Source organism: Epinephelus lanceolatus, chromosome 15, assembly GCF_041903045.1.
Source record: "Epinephelus lanceolatus isolate andai-2023 chromosome 15, ASM4190304v1, whole genome shotgun sequence".
Classification (NCBI taxonomy): Eukaryota; Metazoa; Chordata; class Actinopteri; order Perciformes; family Serranidae; genus Epinephelus; species Epinephelus lanceolatus.
Window position 1 is genome coordinate 24320497 of NC_135748.1, and position 22694 is coordinate 24343190.

A 22694-nucleotide genomic window follows, 5' to 3' on the forward strand; every position below is an offset into this window, starting at 1 on the left:
GTGATATTTAAACTTTAGAACTCAATTTTTTTTTAAATAAAAAAACAGTCCAGACGTATATCATAATGGGATTTAATATATTATCCAATATAATGCCTTGGTTTTGGATATCAAGGGGCAAAGGGTCAGGTGCCTGAGCACCCTCCTCCCTCTGCACGTGCCTGAAGAAGGCCCAACTTGCTCTCCACTCTATGAATGTATTAAGAGAATAGTGAATAATTTTAAGGTCGTAACTGTTAAATTTAGGGCAGCCATACCTCCCACTCATTGCTTCAGCAGATAAATGGAGTCCCAGCAACCAACAACTGACCTACATGTATTGACTATAGTTTCTTTACATAGACCTTTTCAGTGCAGTCTTTTTAAAATACATCATGACAGGAAATGTTTCATTACTAGCAATACTCAATTTGGTTTAGCTAGTTTTAGGGGCCCAGTACTGTGCAGAATTGGTCACTTGTGTGGTTTCAGGGTGTCTACAGGAATCAAACAGTTATTTAAGACACTTTTAGGGACTATTTATAACCAAATTTAAGACTGATTTTTGGACAAATCATCTTTTTCTTATTCAAGTGCAAGTATACAGCAAAGTGGGGAGAGTATGAGGTTCAGTGCTAGGTTTAATGCATTTTGGCACAAAGACAAGACGGATAAATTAAATTAAATGTTGGTGGCAATGAACACCTCACAAATTCAGATGGATGATTATTCAAAGACATTTAAGGCCTAATAATTGTAAAATGTATGACTTTTTAAGGACCTGCAGACACCCTCAAGAACCCTGAGTCCTTGGAGACCCAAGTTTCTCTTAGCTCCATGGATAAAAAACATTTAAAGGTCCAAACTGTATCATTTCAGGCAGCCGTGTTTCACACTCATTACTTAATATGCAAATGGGAGCCTAACAATTGACCCAATTTACACATCACTGTTCCAGGAACACTCACTATAGAGCTAAGCCAGTTTTAAATGTTGTTAGATCAGTAACATTTAATTAGGGTATTAAAGGAACACACAGCTGTCCGTTTATTGGATAAAACGATCATTATGTTTTATATTTTATTCTTGACTTCTCAGTGATGCGTTTTTAGGCCTTTATCTGCCAGGCTTAAATAGAAACACAAAGTGCATCATTTTTAACTAATGAGATTGAGACATTACCATCACATGAAGAGAAACTTACATCGACATCCTTTCAAAAACCTACCTGTTGTCATATTAAATCAAACACCAGCCAATTAAAAGCAGAGCATTTGCACCGCATGAAGATTTTATCCAAAGACTAAGACACAGATAGAAATCAAAAACTTTATTACAAAAATAAGTTACACTCACCTCCATTTTACAGTATAAAACAATTTATTTGCAGGAATGCAAAAAACGTTGTTGGCCACCAACAATAGTTTAAAACTGCTAACATCTTTTTTTCAAAAGGTGGTTGTTATGATTTTATTGAGGGAGTTAACTGTATAGAAAACTGGGATTGAAGAGCAGTTTCCTTTTTGCTATACCCGGAAATAGAAATCCTTCACTGCAGTATCCCTTCTACCACTATATGACTATGATCCCTCACCAAATCATAGCAGCTAACGTTAGGCACACATGCTCACTGGCTGGGCAATATGGCAATTCAGTCATCCGTACAAGATTAACTCGGAAAAAATCGTTCTCATAGTTGCTGTCTTCGGAGCTGGGAAGGGATCACTCAAGATTAACATGATCTTACATGATGAAGGATTGGATTAGGTTGTTTTACATGATTCTGATGTTTGAAAATGTATTGGTATCAATATAAAAACAAACCCACTGGAATAATTCAGTGGCACAAAAGGGACACTGCAGGGCTTTATTTTTGTTTATTTTTTTAATCAAAGGCAGTTGGATGCCTCTGATGTTGAAGCCTTTACAAAAGTAACATTTTATTCGAAAAACTATACAACCAGTAACTACATACTCTGAAGAAGCAAGGCGGCTAATTCAGTTCAAAATAGGATAAAAGCAGGGCTTGTTCAGACTCATCATATGAGATTGTTTTGCATGCCCAGTTTGACTGTTTGCAGTGTCAGAGCTGCAGCTAAAATGACTATATTACATTAAGTACATTGTTTTTGCGCTGCAGCTCTTGTGCATATTTTGTATGAAAACAAGCCCTGCTTTCATCAATATAGTTTCCCTATTTACAGTACAGGCCGGGTAGTTTAGTCCTCTGTACTGAGGTAGTCAACCAACCCTTTAAAGACAAGTTCTGAAAAGAACCACTTTCCTGGAATGCCTGACTTATCCATGCCAGGTGGGTACACCCTAAAAACCTGCAAATGTTCTCTGTCAAACATCCAGATCAAACGATTAAGAACATGGATATTCCGACAATAAAAATTGCGATTAGCACAAAAATATACAATAGCATCAAGCTCCTTTGAGCCACTTCAAACCCACGAACTTAAAAAGTGCAATTTTTCAATAATTATTTAAAAATGGCATGTTCAGGGACAGGGAAGGGGGAGATTGTAAGGGCAATACATAGAGCCCTGTAATTCAGGGCTGGGGCAAAGAGGCTGTGGCGAGTATTTAAAATCCTCCGGTCATCTTTTCTTTTTTTTTTTCCTTTCTTTTTTTTTAAGGTGGCAGTTTCAGAAACAAATAAAAATAAAAAAACATGGGGGGAGGGGGAAGATGCTTCTTCTGTAAGGCTGGAATATCATTGGACCTTTTTGTCGTGCTCTTTTTTTCTTTTTTTTTGTTTCAACATCCATTGCAGCTTACGGTGTAACCCCACACATCAAGTCAGTATCCACTGTGACAGGTCAGGACCGCCCTCGGCCCCGTTTCCCTGCTGGACCAATGAGAGGACACATAAAATTAGTACAGAATTTTGACTCTTTCACTCCAACACTCGTGTTGCAAACATTCCCCATCAATCAGCATGCTGACACACTAATAAAATTCCACAAAATTCAGACTGAGGACAGTGTTTGCCACGAGGCTGACCACCTTAAAAATACAGTACGTTGTCAATGACCTTTGTCTGCTGCCAAACTGACTGGCTGCTCTGAAAGATGACACCTGTCAGGGATTAGTTATGAGGCCAATAAGCAGGTGTAACTTCAGTTTAAGTGCAGCCTTATAATTACTACAAACTGCATTTTAAGGCAATCAATACCTGCACTCAACTCAATTTTCCCTCTCTACAGCTGCACTCATTTGCTAATCTGCTACACCCCTTCCATCCCTGTCGTTTGCTTAAGTGGATGTTTTGATAGCTGTGCACAGACAGAAAATATGCAGACACCAAGACTGAGCGCACGAGTCATATTTTCTCTTATATTAAGAGACCCCAATAGAGCATAATGATGATGTCACCCACTTTGAAACTAACAGCATCTCACAGACAAATCTAATTTACCTCTGCTTGTTCCAGGGCCCCCTCGCTGGGAGAAGCCCACTCGGCCCCTCGGTGTGACGCCACCACGGCCCCTGGTCTGACTGGCACCTCCACGGACTCCTCCCCTCGCTCCTCGTACTCTCCCGGACCCCTGGAAGTCGTCATAGCCATAGTACGGGTCCTCATAGCCGCCCCGATAGTTGTGGTAGTCGTATCCGTAGTAATCGTAATAGTCTTCATAGCCATAATAGTCAGGGGGGTACGAATAACCTCCCCGCCCACCTCGGCCTCTGCCTCTTGTGGGTGGTGGCATGTGGGGAGGCCCGTAATAATAGTATTCATCATACCTGAAAGACGAAACACAGACTCAACATTATCATCCTGCTTTATATCAAGATTTGATAACCGCAAGACTAAAAGGTCACGGGGTTGAGCTGCATTGTTTGCGCTTACATTTGTGTTTTAGCGGCTTGTCTCTGGGCTTTGCGCTCTTTCCTCTTCTGGTCGGGGGGTTTGGCGAAGACAATTTCAATGTGCTCACCCTCCAGGTCTTTGCCGTTGAGATCAGCCAAAGCCTGTAAATTCAACATGAAAGTAAATGTTTCCACTGAAATCACAACAAACTTGTTAAATCTCATAATAAACATCTTCTTTAGAAGTGCAGCGTCAAGGGCTTTTTTCATCCATACCTTCACAGCACCATCTCTTTCCTCGAAGTGGATGAAGGCATAGTCTTTCAATTTTTTCACCCGCTCCAGTTTGCCAAACTGACTGAAGGCCTTTTCAAGTATCTCTTCTGTAACAGTGCTCGCCAAGTTCCTCACAAACAGCACCTTGACCTGGTGATGAAAACACAGATTTCAGGTTTCTTTGGGGTTTTTTTTGCAGGAAAAAGGAACAAACACAACAGCAGGAGACAGTCAGAAACTTATTCTGGTCCCTGTCCTCTGGCCCTGTGCCTTACCTTGGCCATGACCTCTGGGTCTGGGTCCTCGATGGGATCAGCCCACTCCACGGTGACCACATTGCCCCACACCTTCACCTTGCCGCTCATGAGCCGGCGGCGGGCCTGAGCTGCCGTCTTGTGGTCTTCATACTCCAGGAAGCAAAAGCCTCGATTTTTCTTCTTGTCGTCTGGCTGGTGGTACAATATGACATCATTTAGACCCTCTGTAACAGGAGAGAGAGGAGGAGAAAAGGCAACAGGGGGTTAACTGGATTTATTCGACAGAAATCACCATTAAATCAATGACCTACTAACAAATCTGCATTAAGAAACAAAATAAATTCTGTAATTTAAAAGCTTGATTAAAAAACTAATTATGAAAAGTGTGAAAAGAAGATTTTCACTTTAACCTTGAGTGCAGGAAATGTCTTAAGTCAAAAAGCGAATTAACTACATTAAATGCCCAGTCAGATCTTAGCGGTAAGCCATCATGGTAACGTGAGTCACTCCGGCATAGTAATGAGGTCATCATTTGGACACATAGACAGACTGTCAAAAGCTTCACCCACTGATTCTTATATTACAAACCTTAAACGCAGAGCTAATCTCATCACAATTGTCCGACAAGCAAAACATAAATATTACGAACATGTAGGAATGAAGCTGCTGAATTAATGTTACACTATTATACATAAAGAGAAATCAAAGGCTGCTACTGACTCACCTGTGACTTTTGCAAATTCTTCAACAATCTGCTCTTTTGTTTTACTCTTGGGGATGGAGCCAACAAACAGTCTATTATTGGCCACAGAGATGCACACGCCGATGTGTTTACCCGGTCGAATTTCATTGTTGTTGCACTGCAGAAGGATGTAGGAGATTGTAAGTGAGAGGAAAAAAAACATAGCTTCCTTGTTGACTCATTCTTCTGTCTGCATTTTAACTAACAATTCAATCAGAGCCTCTCTTTATCTGGGCATACTTGCAGTACAATGAACCTACCAATTTGACAGCCTGCTGTGCAGCTTCTTTAGTGCAGAAAGTGACAAAGGCGTAGCCTCTGTTCAGGCCACTGAGAGGATCCATCATCAGGCGCAAGTCCCAGATGGGGCCAGCTTTCTCAAACAGTGGAACCAGCTCGTCCTCAAAGAGATCTCTGGGGATTTTGCCTACAAATATCTGCCAGGTTGAGAGGAGAGGAAAATATGGTTCATGAGAGCAGCTCTTTAACTTGACATCTGCGGGAAAGACAAGGCATAGATGGTATTTAGGGAAAAAGGTATCCAGTCAGCTCTTAGCGGTAAACTATCAGTGTAACCATGGTTACTACAGCATGACAATAAAAGTTTCATCATTTGGACACCGCACGAAACCTGAATGCACTCAGCCCGCAGCTTAGAACAACCAACTCAACAGAGTGAGTAAGTAAAAGTGCACCGTTCTTGCATCTCCAGGCTCAATGAGTAGTACAACTTCAAGGTGGCATGTTCTGTACCTCTGTACCGATGGTGGGCTGTGCCCCTGAGTGAGCAGACTCTGGCGGGGGACCTCCATACTTCCTCTGGCCTGTTGTCACATCAAGTGTGTAGCCAGTCCTCTCCAGCAAAGCCTGATCACAAGAAAACATGGAAAAGAAAGAAGGCTACAGTTTAATTTGATGGTTCCAAACCGGTAGGTCACGGTCCAAAAGTCAGTTGCAAATTGATTCTGAATTAATTCCAAGTGACTCATGAACATGTCAAGTTTGTAAAAACACTATTTTGAAGCACAATGAACTTCTGGCACAGAGGTTTTATTCTGAAATGCCACTTCCTGCTGCACAGTGAGTGAGTAACAGACAGCTACTTGACAGAGACAGCAAACCAGCTCGACAACATCAAACTCAAGTATGACGCTGAATATATTAAACTGTGTGGATCTTGAACTTATGACTAAAGAGAAATCTGGACCCAGTGACTGGACCAGTTGGGAACCACTGGTTTAATTAACAGTCACAAGCCCGTTTCATACAGTCTGTTCAAGAGGGGAATGTTGCACCATTATTCTGCCACTCTGGATAAAACAAACAAGTAATGGAGGAGCAGTGCTGTTCTGCTGTTAAGCTGGCAGTGGAGGTAGTAACAGAATCTGAATTGACATCTGTGAAAAATGTGGGAGCCGTTTCTTTACACCAGTTTTACAGAATGTTTGTTACAAAAAAAAAAAAAAAAAACTACAGGTAATTTTTTAAAAATGCGAAAAAGCACATTAAAAGTGTGCAAAAAAAAGGACAAAAAAAATCATATTTGAATGTGTCTCATATTCAAACAGCATCCTGGTTACAGAGATTAAATATTTTCACACTCAAAAGCATCGCATCAGCATTCACACATTTTGTCCCGAGCATGAAATTAGTTACAACTTTCTGGACAGAGAATTAGTTCTCACTTTGATTTTGGCTTCATCTGGTCCTTTATTGGTGTCTGACACTTTGGTCCCTTGTTTCTCTCTCTGTCTGTACGTCTTCATCACGCCACAAAGAAAGGCACTTTTGTTCTGAAAGGGAAAAAAAAAACACAACGACTAAGTACTATCGAACAATAATTATGTAAATAAAACGTATCAATAGGCCAATGTTTGATTCTTGGTTTCACACAAAATGAGTAAGCTGTTACACAAGATAGAAAAGGTCTGTCTTTCAAGATAAAATCAGTAACAGCTAAGAGCTATTGTGCAACTACAATTCAACTCTACAGTGCCACTTTACATCACACTGCACATTATAGGACAATCATCCACTTTATATCAAGGCATCAGAAATGAAAGGTCCAAGTTATCTAAATAATACACCAACAGTGCCACAGGCATACCTGAACATGTGAGAGGTCGCTGTCCTTAAATTGCAAAAGGACTTGCAGAGCACCTTCTTCGTTGAATTCTTTCAGAGCCTCGATCGCTCGATCATCTAAGTCACTGTGTGACACCAAACCTGTAGGAGGAGGAGGGGGAAAGACAGAGAGAGAAACAATGAGCTACTAATAAAGAAGACTGATAAATTTTGCATTACTACGTCATCATTCAGGCACAGAAATTTAAGTACAACTGAAACATTTGCATGCGAGTCACTTAGCATGACAAATATATTTTCAAGTTGTGTAATGGATATGTAATGAGCACTGCAATTTGGAGGAAGGAGTGGGACCAGCCTAATCTAATGGAGCTGTATTCAGTGGTCAGGCTGCACTTTGCTCTCCAAACCGGCAAGTTTTTGCAGAACTAATCACAACAGATGTGACAGTGCAACTCGATATGCCAGTGCCCCTCTATACTGTGGCTGGGAGTTTCTAATGAGACGGGCTGCATTCTTCTCTATGGAGGGGCCGTCACCTGTCCCAGGCAGCCACACACCAGACAGCTGCTGCCATTGTTTCTGTCTTGGCCCCATCTGGCTGAAAAGGCCAGAGCAGTACTTTTGTAGATCTGACTGACCAAACAAGTCCTAAAATGACCCCCAGACTTTGTCACTGCAGCTCCCTCCACACAAACTGATAAAGATGTGACCAAAGCAACAGATAACCTAAGCTGTGCCTGATATCATACTTACACCAGCTCATCCCTACTGCAATAATTTCATGGGATGTGGGGAAACTTAATAGAAATGAATGGAGAGACTGGACAGGCTAACCAAGACACTCGCAGGGAGAGGACAATTCATTCGCCCTGACACCAGTGATCATGCAACCATGTTGGGAATGCAAATGCTGCAATCATTTACACATTTTCACATTGGTAATGTGTAATTTAATATTTTGTAGCACTGCAGTACCCATTTTGGTAGGAAACCACAAAAAGTTGCTTCATGATCCCAATTCCCCCATTCAAAAAGGTGATAAAATGACAGTACATGCAAGAAGTTGATAAACATAAAAAAATTGCATATTTGAATATGCAAGTATATTCATTGTGCCTTACCTGCTATGTAAATTTCATCTAGTTTTTCAGCAACTTTCTGTGGTAAACCAGCTTCTAATAAAGTCTGGAAGTGCTCAGAATGGGTAACTGCAGCAGAGGTGTCCATTGGTTCTTCTGGACCATTTCCATTAATATGTTCTGTGGCCATGTCTCCAGAAATCTGTGTAAATGCAATGAGCCAAATTAATCCTGGGTCAAGGGCAAGACTTGGGATGTATTCAGAAGAGTGCAAAGTCTCAGGCATGTCAGGAAAATAATTTAAAAAAGCATTTAAAATGGTTTGACCATTTCTGATCTTGGATACAGAGTGACTTTTGTATTCATATATGCACAAATTATCAATAAACAGGGGGTGTCACTGTGTGCAAAACAAGTTATCACTGTTGTGCGTTCCTGCACAGTCTGGAGACTTTTCACTATCCTGACATAACACTCGCAGCTCTCAGCTTGCATGAGATAGAAGCCCAGAAACCTGTATATAGGCAGTTGACAGATGTTTCAACATTGCACGCAAGACAGATAATGCACATACCAAATTCCCCACAGAAATCAATCGACTGATATCGCGTAAAAGCTACTTGGTGTGTGTCCATGTGGCAGTATTTTCCAGTCTGGTTTGTCCTGGGTTGAGAAGTTTGTGCAAATGGTGCCTAACGCCTGTATCACAGTCCTCTTGGTGGCTGCTGGTGTAAACGCCTTGTCCGCTTTGGTCTCTAAATTACATGTTAACTTACCTTCTCACTGCTGACTTCAGCACAGGCTAGATAGCCGATACACGTGTTCCATCAGAGAGTGAGCCCCGGTTTCCGGTAGCTGACCAGTGAACAAGTATGCACCCTATTGCATTTTGATTTTGACACTTTGGCAGCACATACTGTGTCACTACGGAAAGTACCCCCAATCGTCACTTTAGTAACCAACCATTACTCCCAGTAGTTTGTTTAGACACATACTGGGGCACGAACTTGTGCAAACAGCAATCTAAGTGCTCCATGATCACATTTCTGTATCCGGCACCGCTGGACTGAGCAAAACGTGGACGGCAATCTTGTGTTTTGGCCTAACGTTAACTTAGCTGCCGTTACCCTTCGCTAATATTAGCTCTAATACACCATGCAGCCGATATCTTTATAGGTCTGTTAATCAATACCATTATATCGGTAAGCACGTGCTTTCTCTGAGGTTAAAAACATTTCTGCAACCATCAAAGTAACTGGAAAGCCCTCGTGCGAACCCATTTTGGATTTAAAATATGTGATGTTGACAAATCTGTGGAAATAATTCATTTTAACCGATGTTAATGGTAACGCTAGATTTAGCGGGGAGAGTCTGATTCGCACACGTTGAGGCTAGCTAGCTAGCTAGCGGGCTAGTTTGCACAGCTAATGTTACAGCCAGCAAGCCAACTTGGGACCTTCATCGGGACAATAACATGACGAGCTGGTGTGCATTTCCTATGAATGCATCTGCATTTCGTATTGTGGACGGCGAAGAGTGTGTCAGTTTATATAGCAGTAAGGCATGACCGTAAATTGTTGCTAGATAGCTGGGTTTTACCAGCTAGCTGCTGTTAGCATACGATGACAATGAGCATGTCAATTCCATGATCTGTCAAAATAGGCTAGCTCAAGCTAGCATGCTAATTCGGACGGAATTTCAGTGAGGCCATTGTTACAACGTCATCTGTCGGTAAGGGCTTCGCCAATTCACAAAGTATGGCTTTTACAATTAATTAGCTTCACCGAGGCCTTGAGAGCTAGAGCTTTAGCCTGCTAGATGCGTGGTTTGTCAACGTGCCGCCATATAGGAAGAGTCCATTTTCAAAAAGCCGGTCTGGAGAACTCGTTCCCAACCACCACCAGTTTCCACATTGTTTGAAACAGCACCGCACGATTCAGACTTTTTAGCAATCAATTAAGCAACAATCACGTGACCAAACAGTAGCATTCGCCCTACCTGCCGCTGGATCACCAACGTGTATGGTGTTGATTATTTAGGAAGATAAATGTGATATTTAAAAGACAGAAAAAGTGTAAAACTCCCGGCACTGATCCGGCTTCAGTCATTCACTCTTGATGATGTAAAATGGCTGCCACGTTCACGCCTCGAGTTTTGTCTCGTCGATGGGGTTTCTTGGACAGCCCTGCACGGGCTTGCCTTGTATGCATTTTACAGAGGAGCAGCAGGTCATTCAAAGCATCCATCATAATTACTATCGATGAGTAATTTCACAACAACAGCACCGTTCATGTGGCGGAAACAAATGCTGGCTAATAGAGCAGTTAAACGCCTCGGTACAGAGACAAAAAAAAGACCAAAACCCAGAACTAAACCTAAATATAAAGTAAACAATAATGAATTAAAATAAGCTAGAATAACAATGAAATAAATTAGCCTATTATGAATAATTTACTCACAATCTACCCCCACCATATTAATAGCATAATTTTAAAGATAGTCTCAGACAAAATGCTATTATATTTCAGCCCACATATTCAAATGTAAAACTAGGTACAGTATGTGGGAGCTAAACAGACCAACACTTGTACTTTATACCTTACAGTATTAGGCAGAGAGCTTGACTGGAAGCAGTGACGCAGGTCCCAGTTTGCACCACACGGTGTCACTCTTCTCATTGGTTTAACATTAATCTGCTGCATGAACAAAAGAATACATGTCAGAGTGTGTGTATGTAGAGCATATAGGCCTATATGATTGTTTATTTGATACAACAAATACAGATACAGACACACAAGAGGCAAAGGTTTGCACTTTTGAAAAGTTCTTTATATGTGTTGCATAACTATGGCAATTTTTGCTGATTTTGTGAAGGTTTTTTTGCAATATTAGGAAACATTAGGCAAGAAAAGTTGTAGTTATCATCTATGCATTTCAAACTGGGTCAGATTAAAAAAAACGTAACTTGTGTCTGTGTATGCTGGGGAAAATCTGGTTCATTTTTACTAGATTATTTGTTGTTATATTGTTTGTTTCATGTCTGCAACCTCATGTCTGTATGTGCTGCTGTGTTGGTCAGGATACTCTTGATTGATTTTTAATCTCAATGTGTATTTTTCTCAAGACAAGGCACTAATATATACTGAACACACACACACACACACACACACACACACACACACAAATACAATTTGTGGAAATACATAATTGTATTAATTTAACCTTTATTTAACCAGGAAGTCCCATTGCGATTGAAAATCTCTTTTACAAGAGAGACCTGGCCGAGGTAGCAGCCAATCAAAACACATAAAAAATGCAACAAATACAACATATAACACAAAAATCCACAATTAAACTATGGAAACATAGTGACCTCTCAAGAAAAACAAGCACATGTCTCTGTCACCATATTCTTTATGATGCCCTTAACTTCATTCATGGATATAAGTGCTTCTAATTTTACATCTTTTGAAGATTGTTCCATGTCCATGGTGCACAGTAGGAAAATGAAAACTTTTCCCCAGATCTGCTAAAACTTGGGGTACATTAAAAAGCAACCACCTGGAGGAGCGTAGCTGGTAACTACCAGAGCTGACACTCAGAAGGGTGCAGAGGTAGGCTGGAAGGTTGCCCAGTATTGCCTTATATCTATAAAGCATAAAAAATATACCAGTGCTGTTGTCTTAGAATGGTCAGTGATGTCCAACCCACCAAATCCTAAAGGCTGCAGTGATGAGTAAGTGACGTTGCATTTGTAATAAAACGTGCAGAGCAATATTTTGCTATTAAGTGTCACTAATTGCAAGTGGAAACAAATATTTTTGGTCAAACTGATCAATCAATCACCACTAATTTTAGCTATCACAGCTAAGTGACCTGCAGTTAAGTAGCCACACATTCACCCAGCAACCAGCAATGGTGCTCACAGGCGTATTCAACTAACATTAATGTCTTAATTAGCCTATGTTATATTTGTCAGATACCCCTGGGTAAAGTTTCAATCATTCATGTTGCACTACATGTGTAATTTATGTAGACAGCAGGCCTAGTAGCTGTCATTTATTGCATTTGTATAGTGTAGTGTTGCATTGATAAATGCAATATGATATAATATAACATAATATAACATAATATAATTCATTACAATATAATATAATATAACATAATATAATAGGGAATGACTTTAAATTTTGAAGTCAAAGCTTGTTCCCTCCCATTAGTGACACCATAGCTGTGGCCTTGCTTTTTCTCCTGGTTAAATAAGGGTTAATTAAAATAAATTTGTTCTCAATGTCTTACCTTGAGTTGAAAGTGAGTGTCAACTGCAAAATTCCAAGTCAAAAAACTACACCCAAACTACACCCAAGCTACACCCAAACCAAACTTTCTGGGTTCACATATTTGGACAGTCCAAGGTTAACACATGACTCATTATCAGTGCCATTGTGTGAAAATTACATGTGTCAACTTTAAAATACAAGTGTTGCAGTGACAATAAAATGCACAGTATGAATTCTGAATTGAGCTATCTGCTATTTTCATCATAGCCAAAATGACTGATGGGCTGAATGTTTGGCTCATGGCTGAAATAATAAAACTTTAGCAGGTAACTGACTCCAACAATCCCCACAGGTATACAGCACTAACAGCTGGATGATGACAGCTGGAATAATTTTAGGAAGAACTTGCACAGCTGTTGAGGAATAGAGCAACAGGATGATTTTAATGTTTCACAAGGAAATGTAGCAAACACAAACATCTTAATGACACAGGACAAACAATGGCAAAGTGTAACATAAGGATTAAGAAAGAATATACCACAATTAAATATTGTCAAAACCAATCAATGAATATTATCTAAACAAATACTTCCAGCTTAGTAAAAGCTTTGCCGTAAGCTTTGTCTTCCTTTTCTAATCATCCCCAGACTGTTGGAGCCCCCACAAACTCTACAGGTGGAGTTCATAATGATGTCTGTTTGGAATTTATGCCGCTACAATAAGTCTGTTGCTTATGACTGTGAATGCTCCTCAGAGAACAAACGTTTAGCAGCTAAGACAGATCTTCAAGTACAAAGCAATCGGTTCAGAAAGTTTTGCATTCCGCTGTAAAACTAATATGCAGCAGGTGCCAAGACTGTAAAAGAGGCTGTATGTAAGTTTTCAGGTATTAGCCAAAGCTCTGTCTGCAGAATTTGTGATTTTGAACTGCTAGAACTATGAAACAAAACTCTTTTTGGCCATAAAAAGTCAAATGACGATCCAGGTTCTGAAATCAGCATCATGTTTGTAGAGGTATTTCCAAGATAATCAGGGAGAAAGCTCCAGGACGTGATTTTAGGTTTAAGAACCTCTCATGCCACTGTGGGGAGATAGTGTCGCTGTGTGCTACTCATCAACCCAAGCAAAACTACATGGCTCCTGAACAACTTCACTTTTTCTAATGCACCATTGATATACTATTGTCTAAGGAGAAGTGTATGCCTGCAAGCATGATGTCAAATTACTTACATGAAGTGTTACTGTGATCAAAATGGTGCTTTGCTTTAAAGAAAAAAAATGTATATTTCAGAAGAATGTAAAAAAAAGTGTTTGTGTTGATCCGTCATATAAGATGGATCGTTAAAATAAAATCATCATATTCAATATGTGTTAAATAAGCAAAAATCATTCTGCTGTGAGTTGTCGGATAGTTAAAACACTTCAGTTTAATGATTGTTTAAAGTCAGTCTTCAGTTTGGGGATTGAGCCAGGCAGTGGTGGTGCCAAGGGATGGCAAGGGGGGCCAAGGCCACACTGATGCAAATTTTGACCCTGTCTTTACTGAAAATTCATTCATTCATTCCTTCATTATCTGTAACTGCTTATGCTGTTCATGGTCACTGGGGCGCTGGAGCCATTCCCAGCTGTCATTGGGCAAGAGGAGGGGTACACCCTGAACAGGTCGCCAGACTATCACAGGGCTTACACTGCCTGTTCAAGGCGGCAATATTGTGTCATTATAACGCCTCATTGTTCTGTATAAAAGGTATGATTGTGGAATGGGTGGACAGAGTTGCCTCGCCTCTGAGCTAGGAACAGTGGTAGTAACACTGCTGAAACGGCATCTGTATAAATGGGACAGCCGGCAGGAGAGGATCATGGGTGTGACATTTTGACGACATGTTATGCATTCAACCCACCGTGGGAGATTTAAAAAGTAGCCTATACCAGTTAGCAGCTAACTCAAGGAAGAACAACAGCTGAAAATGTCCGCAAATTGGGAAAACAATGACATCTGGGAGCCCCTTACCCTCTGAGTGAAGGATGAGATAAGCCCAAGATTTTCCCCAGATGGCCACCCCTATGATAACTCTCTGGGGTCGCCACTGGAGCCAGGATTATAAATATGATCTGACTTGATGGGTTTCATGTTCATTTTCAATCATCATTCTCTTTTATGCGTCTCTAAATATTCTCATTAGCTTCACAGCCAAGAAAAAAACAAAGCTCATCTAATCACTCCATTTGTTGTCTGATGTCACTGACATATCGATGCCACCCAGAGTACCTTGGCTTTAAACTGAGCTTGGCTGAGTGCAGACATGACCTGCTAACCTCTCCGTGCTCCCTCCTCTACAGCAACAGTGGCAGTGCCGACACCGGAGCCCCTGAAAATATATCTGACTAGTGTTTCACCGAGCCATGACCGTGTAGGCCACACAATTTACTCTGCACCTGGGGCTTTTCTGCATCTCTGTGGTTCTCATTCTCATCCAGACGGATCAATGTAGCATACAAAGAGAGAATCTGAGCTACCTGCAGAACATAAGAAACTCAGCACCGCTCCTTGTTTCACAAATCAGGAGGCTGTTAAGCAGGTTAATGAGAGAACACAAATATAGAGAGAAGGTCAGTGTAGTAAAATAATTTTTGTGTGTTGATTCTATTTATTTTAGAGGACATTTTGTTTGATGTTCATGATATTGCATGTTCCATACAGCCAAAGCAATAGCACACAATGCCACAGCCAGTATTATCAGCAAGAATGACATGTAATACCACTTATAATAGGATTAACATGTTACAAGTACTGTGATTGCAAAAGGACTCCCACACACTGTCTGACTTGCAATATAAAATTTATTTGCGACGTTTCGGTACTAGACCTTCATCAGGCAAAACAAGTACTGTGATAAAAGCCAAATAAATAGCATGTAAACATCTGTGTGATTTAAAACATCTTCCATACTTAGTGAATTGCGAGTCTTAGGCCAAGGATTTATCACCATCACAACCAAGGACACAGGACATGGGTGCTTAGGTAAACAGACAGATGAAAAGCAAAATAAATTCATATTCATCCTTGACATTTCGGATGTCGGAGGCGGGCAGATGGATACTCCTTAACAACGATCAGATATCCCCAATTATTCATAGCTTCTTCCATCCATCAAGTCCCCAGTTTTCAAGAAGCCACAGCACTGAAATGAGCTTTGCCTCGATATACTGTAGTGTAAAATTATGGGTAAAAAGAATACACAAAAAATAAATGATTGCTGTAATGTTTAATTGTTACTTTTGTTTAGTTTGAGTTATCATAATTTTTTTGTAATTGAAATTTGTTCTTTAAAGCAAAGACATACAGCAGCATTTCAGTAAAGAGTTTTGCAAATAATTTGATTAAGAGAGCTGTATACGACATTCAGAGCGTCTTAAGTCTGGCTACACGTATATCTCACTGACTAGCCAATCACCACGTTCCGCTAATAAGTCCCTTCTGACACAGTGGCAGAACAGCATTGTCCCAGAGGCATAATGATCACCCTGTAGTTCCCCCTTTGGGTTAACACTGTTAGTTCTGTCAGCACTGTTGCTATTGGTAGCACTGTTCACGCTGTTAGCAACGTTAGCTGCCAGCTGTTTGCTCAGTCACTTCAATGCTGTGAGCTGTGTGCAGGCAATCCCGGCTAAGACTCTGAAACGTAGTTATACTCTAAATATCACATTAAGCTCCTTTCATCGTTTAGTCTATGAAATATCAAAATAAAAGTGGAAAAAATGGCCATCACATCATTAAATGACAGGTTTTGTCTGATGTAAAATCCAACAATACTCAATTTACAGTCATATATGACAAAGGCAATCAGCAAATTGTGCATTTACGAAGCTTGAACAACAGAAGGTTTGCATTTTTCACCTCTTTTTAAAATTTCGAAACATGTTAAAATGATTTATCAATGTTCAAAATAGATAGGAGGGTCAGAGCCTTCACAAATTTGGTATTTCTGACTGGAAATCAATGGAATTTTACCCCAATTACATTTGATTTTACACGTTTTGTGTTGTTTTTTTCTTTTATGGAAAGAAAACAAACAGATCTTGTCATTGTCAAAGGAAAACATTTCAAGTCCACGGTTTAAATGCTGAATAATATTAAGGATATTAAAAAGAGAGAAATGGATCCAACAACTGTTTTAACAAGTCCGTGACACCTAGTGTACTGAGGTGTATTAGGAGAAAGGCATGAAGAAAAAAAATGGGAGGTGTGGGAAGTTTTTTTTAATTATTATTTCGCATTTTGAAAATAAAGTTGATATGTTGAGAATAAAGTCAACTCATTTGGTTCATCAAATTGTGTCTTGTGATACAGTCCTCCACAGGTGTAGCAATGGATACCATTGCATCGTCCATTACCAGCAATTTCAGTTTGCATGAGTGCTGCCACCCTTCCCAAAGTTTTTGTGGTTTCTCCCTTTGAACAGATGCAATTTCAGCCCAGTCTCCTAAAAGTCCTAAAAAAGAAATAATAGCCTTGTCACTAAAACCAATTCTGTACAATTTCACCAGTTCATCTGCACAATGCATTTTGTAGAGGTAGCATGTGCTAAAGCAAGTAGTTGTAGTTTGACTTTTTTCTCAACATTTCAACTTTACTCTCATAATTCAATACAATCAAAAAAACTTCCTCCTCTCATTTTTTTTTGTCCTGAATGCTCTTCCATACCTAGAGTGAAGACATTGTTTTAAAAGTGAAATTTCAGCATCACACTTTGACACTCTTCCTAATTTCTAAAAACACTTCAAGGCCACTTACAGTCTACAATTGGTCTTTCTGCTACAAAACAAAATGTCCCAGAAAAACACCAATGACCCTCCCTTTGCTGTGACATGACAAATAATAACAACCTCAAGTTACCAAGTAACAAAAACCCAGGGATTAAACGTAGCATTCATAGTCAGGATGAAAGAATGATGTTTGCAGAACTATGTTTTGACTTTCCGGGATTTATTCTGATCATTCTGTCCTTTAAAGGGATTATGGGAAAGGTAACGAAGTGGCCAGATAGTCGCTGAGATCATTGATAAAGTTGGTAGGCTCCACCTAATTCAGGAAGAGGCCACAGACTGAGGGACATGGGTATAAAATGACATGACGGGACGGACGTCCTCAATAAAAAGCTGTCCTACACAGAGGCACAATGAAGAGTCAACTCTCTCTCAACATGGTAATACTCTGTTTCTATCTCAGACTTACTCACGCTTTGATCCAACAGATTTCTGACTGACCATTTTCTGTTTTATTAGGTAACTGCTGCAACCACGATGGGCTCAGTGAGATCAGCTGGACTGAATCTTCTCCTGTTGTCTTTTCTACTTTACATAGCTGATTCTTACCCCAACATTGACTTACCAAACAGTAAGACTGTTAAGTGCTCTCGTCTGCTTTTATTTGTCTCTACTCACAAAGATTATACACTATGCTTTTAATCTCAATCTCAAGATCTCAAATGTCCCTGGCACTGTATCACAAGCTCTCCATGATCAATAGTATCGTCTTTCCTCCAGTCGGCTGCGAGGAGTGCACACTGAGGAAGAACAGTGTTTTCTCAAGGGATCGTCCGGTCTACCAGTGTATGGGCTGCTGCTTCTCCAGAGCATATCCAACGCCTCTCAAGGCCATGAAGACAATGACGATCCCGAAGAACATCACCTCGGAGGCCACGTGCTGTGTCGCAAAACACAGCTATGAGGTACAGGAAAACAACGACATGTCTACAACTACTACTACTGATAATAATAATGATATTTATTTGTGTGTGTGTGTGTGTGTGTGTGGGAGGGAATAGAGCTTGCCCAGGGCTGGTCCAGCGCTGGTTAGGTCAGCAGTAGTGTAAATAAACTAAGTTCATTTACTTAAGTACAATTTTTAGGCCCTTATACTTAACATTAAGATCGAATAGCTGTATTTTGGGAAATGGTATGTAAAGAACTTTAGCACATACTATGATATGAGGTTCCTAACAGTTGTTTGGTGCTTTATCTATGTAAGAAACCATACTTAGTACACTACATAGTATTTTCTCTGAGGAAACATATTGCTAGTAGCAAGTATCACTAGGAACTGGGGTAGAGAAACAGCACCAATGAAGTACCAATGGCTAACAATTGTGGAAGATTTTTTTTTCAGTGGAGATATTGACACACATACTGAGACTACAAGAAGCACAACTAGAAAGAAAATGGGAGAAATGGACTCTATGCAAGACTCAAAAAGACGACACTGGCCTGGATAATCAATAGATACACTAGTCCTTCAGGCTGTAAAAATGTGTATTTACCCAAGTAGTTTTTGTCCAGTCAGCTCTTATTTTTTTCAGTTATTTTATCATTCTACTATGCTGTTGTAACCAACATGTGAGAGCCACAAAAATTGTTTTAATAAGTCGAGTGTGCAGGATTTAGTAGCATCTTGCGGTGAGGTTGTAGAACTGAAACCTCTCCCATGTGCCAAATGTGTATGAGAGCTATGGTGGCTGACCCTGTCTATGACCTTATGACCCTATGACCCTATCTAGAGCAGTGTTCCATATCCATATGTAGTTATAAATGGCTTATTCTAAGGTACCAAAACACAGTGATTCTTCGTTTCAGGTAATTATAAACTAATGAAAATATAGTTAGGAATATTACAATTCATTTCTGTCAGTAGATGCGCCTAAATCCTACACACTGGACCTTTAAATAATTCAATGTTATGCTACTTTATATTTCGACTTCACTGCAGTTCTGAGGAAAATATTGTGCAACATAACAGACATGCTTACAATGCACTGTTAAAAATTAAACAGTGGTTCCCCACCCTTTTTTGGTTACAGAAAATCAGTGTCTACTTGGAGGTCCTTGATATGTTTCAAATATCCATTAGTTGTTTGCAGTTCCACCAAAATTCCCCTTGAACTTCTCAGATGGTTTCATTCAAGTGACTGTTCAAGGTCCAAAGAGGTGAAATTACCCAATATTTAACAAAAAGCAAAGATACAGATTTGTGTGAGAGAACTTTGGTTTTTCTTCTCTGCATCGATCATCTCACAGATGCCTCTTGGAGGGGCTCTAGATTGGGAATCATCTGGTCAGTCACAGGGGCCAGTGTTCTGCAGGATGAGTAATTTTAGTTTTGATACGTTAAAAAAGTCACAACTGCCTAAATCTGTCTTAAAAACAATATCCAGGTGCCCAAATGATCACTGAAACAGGTTTTGCTTTCTGCAATCCTCACTCCTGTTCATACTGGCCATACTGGACAGATTCCTGTTTGTTATTACGATGAACATTTAGCTGAAGATACTCATATACCTTTACTCACCTTTGCTCACACTTCTAAAAACAGCATTTGACCATACAGCATGTGCTGCTGCAGACTGATGTGACTCTGTCAGTAACCACTCATGTGTCTTCCTCCTCACCTGTGCCTCCTTCAGACAGAGGTGGCTGGCATAAGGGTGAGAAACCACACAGACTGCCACTGCAGCACCTGCTATTTCCACAAGATATGAAGACGAGAAACCGGAGGACCATTCTGCAGCACTTGGCTTGGCGGCAAACTGTGCTTCTTTTAATTTGCACAAGCTCTCTGTTTTAAAGTTTATGTTCATGTGTTGCCAGATGATATTTTTGTGGTGGTTATGTGTCTGTGTACTTAGCCTACATTTAGATAGATGTAGTACAGGAGTAACTGTAGACTGAAAAGCAATTAAAATGTGCAACCCAGATGTTATATTGTCATGATTGTGTGTGAAACTGAAATGCATTGGATTATGGTGTGAGTGTGCTGGGAGCAACTGTTTTGTGAATGTTGCAAATCACCAAATTGCTTTGGATAAATGACCATTGTAGGTAATAAGCACAAAAGTAACTGTGTGAAAGTGAAAATGGACTTTGAGGTTAATAACAGGTTTGTACCAGGACAAATCTGACTCCAGTCACAACTGGCAGCCAGATATAAATAGCCAATAAACAACCAAACTGAAATAGAAGCCAACATCAGAGAGAAGTCATTATAATGCTCAAAAAAGTGGAAAATTATGGCAATATGATCCTCTACAATTACATGACAACTGAGCAAACTTTATTTGCTGATAAAAATGGCTCAATATGATTTAAAAAACCCTCTAGAACAGCTTCAGAATTTACACTTTGACATTAAAAGTTTATCTAATTTTAAGTTTGTGTCAGTGGTGGTGCGTGGAAATTTAGAATAAATCCATCAGTTTATTTGTGGATATTAATTTAGCTTCATTTTGTAGGTTATACAAAATTTCAAGAAGTCATAAGAACTATACAATGACCAGTAATATTTTGGAGTCACTCTTTTTAAGTTTTGTAATGCTTCTCGTAATATACAACCGCAAACATAACACTTTTATAACACTTATATTAACATGACTGACCCCTGTTAGTGAATGTGAGCCCTGCTGATGTGTCCCAACCATTTCACACTGGATCAGGGATGCTGCTGGAGCTGACCCTGGTGTGCACTCTCACTATTCTGGAGCATGGGTGGATTATGAGGCAGTGGGCCCCTGGGTTCAGATATGCAAAAGGCCCCATCAGCGCTCCTACAGAGGAGCAAGACACATAGACTTTGTGGTGGATTTGTGTCTCTTTGCAGTCGTTATGCATCTTTTTGTGGCTGTGTATCTCTTTGTGGTCATTTTCTGTCTCTTTGAGGTAATTTTGTGGTTGTTTTGTGTCTCATTCTGTCTAGTTCGTGTTTCTTTGATGTAATTATGTGTCTCTTGGTTGTTTGGTTTCATTTTGCAGCCATTTTGTTTCTCCTTGTGGTTGTTTTGTGTCTCTTTGGTGCAATTTTGTGTTTTTTTTTTGGCCATTTTGTGTTGCATTGTAGTCATTTTGTGTCTCCTTGTGGTTGTTCTGTGTGTCTTTGTAGTCATTTTGTGTCTCATTGTGGTTGTATTGCCCATTTTTGTATATTTGTTGTGTCTCTTTGCAGTCCCTATTAATCTCTTTGTGTCTCTTTGTGGTTGTTTTGCCTGTTTTCGTTGTTATTTTGTGTCTCTCTGCAGATCCTTTGCATCTCTTTGTCATCTTTTTTTGTGTCTTTGTGGTTGTTTTGTGTGACTTTGAGGTAATTTTGTGTCTCTGACTTAGCTTTGTGTCTTTTTTAGTTGTTTTGTGTTGCTTTGTAGTAATTTTGTCTCTCTGTGTAGTCATTTTTATGTCTCTTTGTGGTTGTATTGCTTGGATTGGTTGTTTTGTATCTCTTTGCTGTAATTTTGTGGGTTTTCTTGGTTGTGTGTTGCTTTGTAGTAATTTTGTGTTCCCTTGTGCATAATAGTGTCTTTTTCAGTTGTTTTGTGTGGCTTTGTAGTCATGTTGTGTCTTTTTGTGGTTGTATGGCACTTTTTGTAGTTATTTTGTGTCTCTTTGCAGATCCTTTGCATCTCTTTGCTGTCTTTTTTTGCATCTTTGTGGTTGTTTTGTATCTCTTTGAAGTAATTTTGTGGCTTTTTTTAGGTAGACCTCATTTTGTGTCTCCCTGTGGTTGTTTTGTGTCTCTTTGTAATCATTTTGTGTTTCTTTGTGGTTGTATTGCCTGTTTTTGCAGTTATTTTATGTCTCTTTGCAGATCCTTTGCATCTCTTTGTCATCTTTTTGTGTCTTTGTGGTTGTTCTGTGTCTCTGGGGTTGTATTGGCCATTTTTGTAGGTATTTTGCACCTATTTGCAGATCCTTTGCACGTCTTTGACATAATATTGTGTCTTTTTGATGAAGGCATAATTTTGTGTCTCCTTCCGGTTGTTTTGTGTTGTCTTTGTAGTCGGTTTGTGTCTCTTTGGGTTATATAGCTTGTTTTTATAGTTATTTTGTGTCTCTTTGCAGATCCTTTGCATCTTTTTATTATTTTTTGTGTCTTTGTGGTTGTTTTGTGTCTCTTTGTGGTTATATTGCCAGTTTTTGTCATTATTTTGTCTCTTTGACATACTTTTGTGTCTTTTGATGTAGGCCTAATTCCGTGTCTTTTTGTGGTTGTTTAGTATCTCTCTGAGATAATTTTGTATCTTTTTTGGTTGTTTTGTATTGCTTTTTAGCTAATTTGAGGCTCCTTGTGGTTGTTTGGATCTCTTTGTAATCCTTTTTGTGTCTCTTTGTGGTTGTACTGCCCATATTTGTGTCT

At 39.7% G+C, this 22694-nt stretch overlaps 2 protein-coding genes across 4 annotated transcripts; one reads left to right on the forward strand and one right to left on the reverse strand.

The window, feature by feature from the left end:
- Window positions 1-1294: 1294 nt before the first annotated feature.
- LOC117266813 (heterogeneous nuclear ribonucleoprotein Q) lies at window positions 1295-10394 on the reverse strand. 3 transcript variants are annotated; one of them, XM_033642180.2, is made up of 12 exons: window positions 10236-10394; window positions 8280-8439; window positions 7178-7296; window positions 6756-6863; window positions 5824-5937; window positions 5331-5507; window positions 5053-5188; window positions 4347-4552; window positions 4072-4221; window positions 3836-3957; window positions 3404-3729; window positions 1295-2830 (listed from the first exon to the last, which is right to left on the reverse strand). In XM_033642180.2, the coding sequence occupies exons 2-12, from the start codon at window positions 8425-8427 to the stop codon at window positions 2805-2807; spliced, it is 1632 nt and encodes a 543-aa protein (XP_033498071.1). In that variant the 5' UTR covers window positions 8428-8439; window positions 10236-10394; the 3' UTR covers window positions 1295-2804. The 3 variants fall into 3 exon arrangements, with proteins under 3 accessions (XP_033498071.1, XP_033498070.1, XP_033498072.1); XM_033642179.2 differs by having other exon boundaries at window positions 1295-2833; XM_033642181.2 differs by lacking the exon at window positions 8280-8439 and having other exon boundaries at window positions 1295-2833; window positions 10236-10378.
- Window positions 10395-17572: 7178 nt separating this feature from the next.
- On the forward strand, window positions 17573-20268 carry cga (glycoprotein hormones, alpha polypeptide). The gene is made up of 4 exons (XM_033642187.2): window positions 17573-17724; window positions 17804-17915; window positions 18065-18249; window positions 19978-20268. The coding sequence occupies exons 1-4, from the start codon at window positions 17698-17700 to the stop codon at window positions 20050-20052; spliced, it is 399 nt and encodes a 132-aa protein (XP_033498078.1). The 5' UTR covers window positions 17573-17697; the 3' UTR covers window positions 20053-20268.
- Window positions 20269-22694: the final 2426 nt, after the last annotated feature.

Coding starts and splice junctions, on each gene's coding strand:
- cga (XM_033642187.2), top strand. CDS start 17,698: ATGAAGAGTCAACTCTCTCTCAACATG. Junction 17,916..18,064: donor CAACATTGACTTACCAAACA/GTAAGACTGTTA, acceptor TCTTTCCTCCAG/TCGGCTGCGAGGAGTGCACA. Junction 18,250..19,977: donor TCGCAAAACACAGCTATGAG/GTACAGGAAAAC, acceptor TGCCTCCTTCAG/ACAGAGGTGGCTGGCATAAG.
- LOC117266813 (XM_033642179.2), bottom strand. CDS start 8,427: ATGGCCACAGAACATATTAATGGAAATGGTCCAGAAGAACCAATGGAC. Junction 5,508..5,823: donor AGCCCACCATCGGTACAGAG/GTACAGAACATG, acceptor TCAACCTGGCAG/ATATTTGTAGGCAAAATCCC. Junction 3,730..3,835: donor CAAGCCGCTAAAACACAAAT/GTAAGCGCAAAC, acceptor TTCGTCTTTCAG/GTATGATGAATACTATTATT.